The sequence below is a fragment of the Monodon monoceros genome, unplaced genomic scaffold (assembly GCF_005190385.1).
Source record: "Monodon monoceros isolate NGI ecotype Baffin Bay Population unplaced genomic scaffold, NGI_Narwhal_1 Super_Scaffold_21, whole genome shotgun sequence".
NCBI lineage: Eukaryota > Metazoa > Chordata > Mammalia > Artiodactyla > Monodontidae > Monodon > Monodon monoceros.
The window spans coordinates 87,949,126-87,952,151 of NW_021703778.1; the positions used below are offsets into that span (position 1 = coordinate 87,949,126).

Here is a 3,026-nt window from a genome sequence, read left to right on the forward strand (position 1 = left end):
AAAGGCGAGAACCGAGGCGTTGCAGAGTGTGGGACTTGGCCCCTGAAGCAGAGGCCAAATGTATTCCAAACAGCTGACAATGATCGAGCCGGGTGCCCACACCTGGTCCGGGGGCGGGGAAGTAGCATCTACAGGAACCGCAGGGAGAAAAAGAGCCCCTGGTTTGGGACGCCACAGGGCTGGTCCGGCTTGTCTAGGTCCGACTGCTTTCCCGTGATTGCTTCCCCAGCTTGTCCATCATCGCAGTGCCCTATTTCTACTGGCTCTACTGTCTGCCACTCGGTTCCGCCGCGCTGACCCCCATTGGGCCCCTCCGGCCGAGGCCCCGCCCCACGAGCAGGACACGGGCAGTAGGGCGCGGAGGAAAGAGAGCCGGGCGCTTGTTCTGGGCTGTGGGGAGGCGGTGGCGGAGAAGGAGGAGGAGAAGGAGGAGGAGCTGGGTCAGCAGGAGGCAGCGGCGGCGTCCGCGCTGGGGTGATGGTGCAGGTGCTTGGGGCTGGTGCGGAGCTGCCTGGCTGAGGGGCGCCTGGTCCGGGGTCCGCAGCGCCGCCGCGTCTCTCCCGGGGGCGGGCGGGCGGGAAGATGCTGAGCAGGTTGATGAGCGGCAGCAGCAGGAGCCTGGAGCGCGAGTACAGCTGCACCGTGCGGCTGCTGGACGACAGCGAGTACACCTGCACCATCCAGGTCAGTGCCGCGCCGCCCCGCCCGCGGGACCCCCTCGTCCCCCGAGTCTGGCCAACTTGGCCCGCGCGTCGCTCCAGACCCCAGCGCTTTGTCCACCCCTGGCTGCGGCGGACGGCCCCGGTGCAGGGCGCCTCTGCCTGAGCCCCAGTCCGGGGCTGGGCACTCGGAGCTCGGCGCTGCTGAGAGGCGAGTCCTCGCGTTCTGAACCCCCACCTCGCCCCCTGCCCTCTCCCGAGGTGAGGACGCTCTATCCTGGCTCCTCGAACCCGCCGGTGTGGGGAGCACCTTCCTCGGGCGTCGGGAGGGAGGCTCTTTCCCCGGCCGCCCCGTCGGGGGGGCGCAGGTTTTGACTCTCCGGCCCGGCAAGGACGGCTGGAGGCTTTTCTTACATCTCTTTGGCTGGAACGATAATGGTGTGTGTCATAATTTGCCCCCCGCCCCCCCCCGCCCAGCATTTGTGAGTCAGAGCTCTCAGAAGGTAGAATTGAACGCGTAGCCCATGCAGAGTGGCCTATTGAAGGGGATACCAGCCCTCCGGGCTTTAAAGACTTAGGCCCCCTCTGGCCTTTCTCTCCCCAAATCTTATTCAGTTGGGCAATTCTGGGGGGCGTGAGGTAAAGATTTAGCAACAAGTCCCAGCGATTTGAGGGTTGGCGTTGGTGAGAATCGGTGACTTACAAAAAAACGCCAACAATACGATAAGGCTGCACAGCATTTCTTCAGAACCTGGTATTTTTGAAGGGATTTTTACAACCTCTCGCTGCGTGGCACGTCAGGAGTAGTAGTCTTTCCCAGGAATGCAGTCACAGCCCTCTTCCTCCTTTATAAAGTGAGAGATAGAAAACATTAACAATGCTCCGGTGTTTAGTTCACCAGCCAGGAGGATCCTGCGCTCACTGCCGAAAACTGCCCTTTCTGGAGAAGCAAATTGAGCTGGACCCAGAGGGTCTCACCTCATCCCTTGCCTTTGCAGCAAAAAACCCGAAAGGGCTTCTCACCTCAGATGTGGCAGACAAAAACTGACGGCCGGGGTCCTACTCTCTTTGTCTCTTTCCCCGCCCCCCTCCCCCATTAATTTTTTTCGCTGACAATGCTCAATAGCGGAAAATAGCGGTGGGTGAGAAAGACGCTGGATAGTATATGAGAGGAGCTGCTCTCTGCTGACTCTGTGCTCAGGTCAGCCTTCTCTCCACTTTCCTTATTCTCCCACCTCCAAAACCAACTCTGGGCATGAGTGCTGACTGCTGCCAAAGATCTATGAGGGTAGAGAAAGAGAACAAAATCTCTTTTTCAGGCCACTTAAATACAGATTAAGCAGTCATAAAGATGCTAGCCATCAAGTGAAAGGATTTTTGTAGTTGAATATGATATAGAGATGTTGTGTATTATTTCCTTACTGAATGAGTGTCATGCTACTTTTTGTTTCTATTGTATCTTTATGTGTCATGTACAGTTTTTTTTTTTTTTTTTGGTGGGGGGCTTAGAGGAAACATGGATTGAGTGGACATCCTTACCATTTGAATACATTGTGCAGAGCTTTTAAAGTCTTTATTCTTTGTTTTAAAATTTAAAGCATTTACACAATAGCATATCAAGGGCAGTGTGAGATTTAGACTTCATGAGTCCTAAAAATACTTTTGGGATATATGGTGAAATAAAATTTCTGGGACAGATCATTAACTTTTGCCAAGATATAAAGTACAAATGAAACACAATTCATGTCACCTGTCCATTTAGTGATAACCTTGTGGTTTTCAGGTATCACAGAAAGGCAACTAGTTATTTTTCCCAGATAGTGGAAAACCCAGTTGGCTCATTGGTATTATACTTGTGGGTGGTATTTATTACTGTTGCGAAAAATATTTTTAAGTTGAGGATGACTTATTGGATTTATGCTTGCTATATGCTACTATGGTTGTATTTATTTTCCTGCTGGTCTTATTTTACATTATTACAATTTAATATGTTATAAAAATGTAGGCCACTTAAAAAAATTAAGCTTGGTGTAATATGACCATACTGTAGTAAGTGTTCACTATCTAGATATGTTAATGATTGTGCATTGTGATTCTTGCATGAAATTTAAAAAACACAGGAATTCTAAAGTATATGTAATATTGTCATTCTTTGGCACTACTATTGTGAATTGCTTTTGTTTTTACCCATGTGAGGAAATGTGGAAAACAAGACAATATTTTATGTGAAATTAATATTTTGTGCATACACCTTTTTTGAGCATTAGAGATTGAGCTTTTCTTAGCAACTTTTCCCGCTTGTATATTTCTAGTGTGTGTGTGTGTGTGTGTGTGTGTGTGTGTGTGTGTGTGTGTGTGTGTGTGTGT

The 3,026-nt window shown here is 50.6% G+C and overlaps 1 protein-coding gene across 4 annotated transcripts in view; it reads left to right on the top strand.

Annotated features, from left to right (window-relative positions):
• Positions 1-405: 405 nt before the first annotated feature.
• Positions 406-3,026, top strand: part of FRMD5 (FERM domain containing 5) — a 341,638-nt gene continuing 339,017 nt past the window's right edge. For 3 of the 4 annotated variants that reach the window (XM_029237307.1, XM_029237306.1, XM_029237308.1), the window contains exon 1: positions 583-684. In XM_029237307.1, the coding sequence (XP_029093140.1) occupies positions 583-684 (102 nt within the window). Of the gene's footprint in view, positions 685-3,026 lie in introns of all 4 variants that reach the window. The other variant, XM_029237304.1, reaches the window with a different exon arrangement.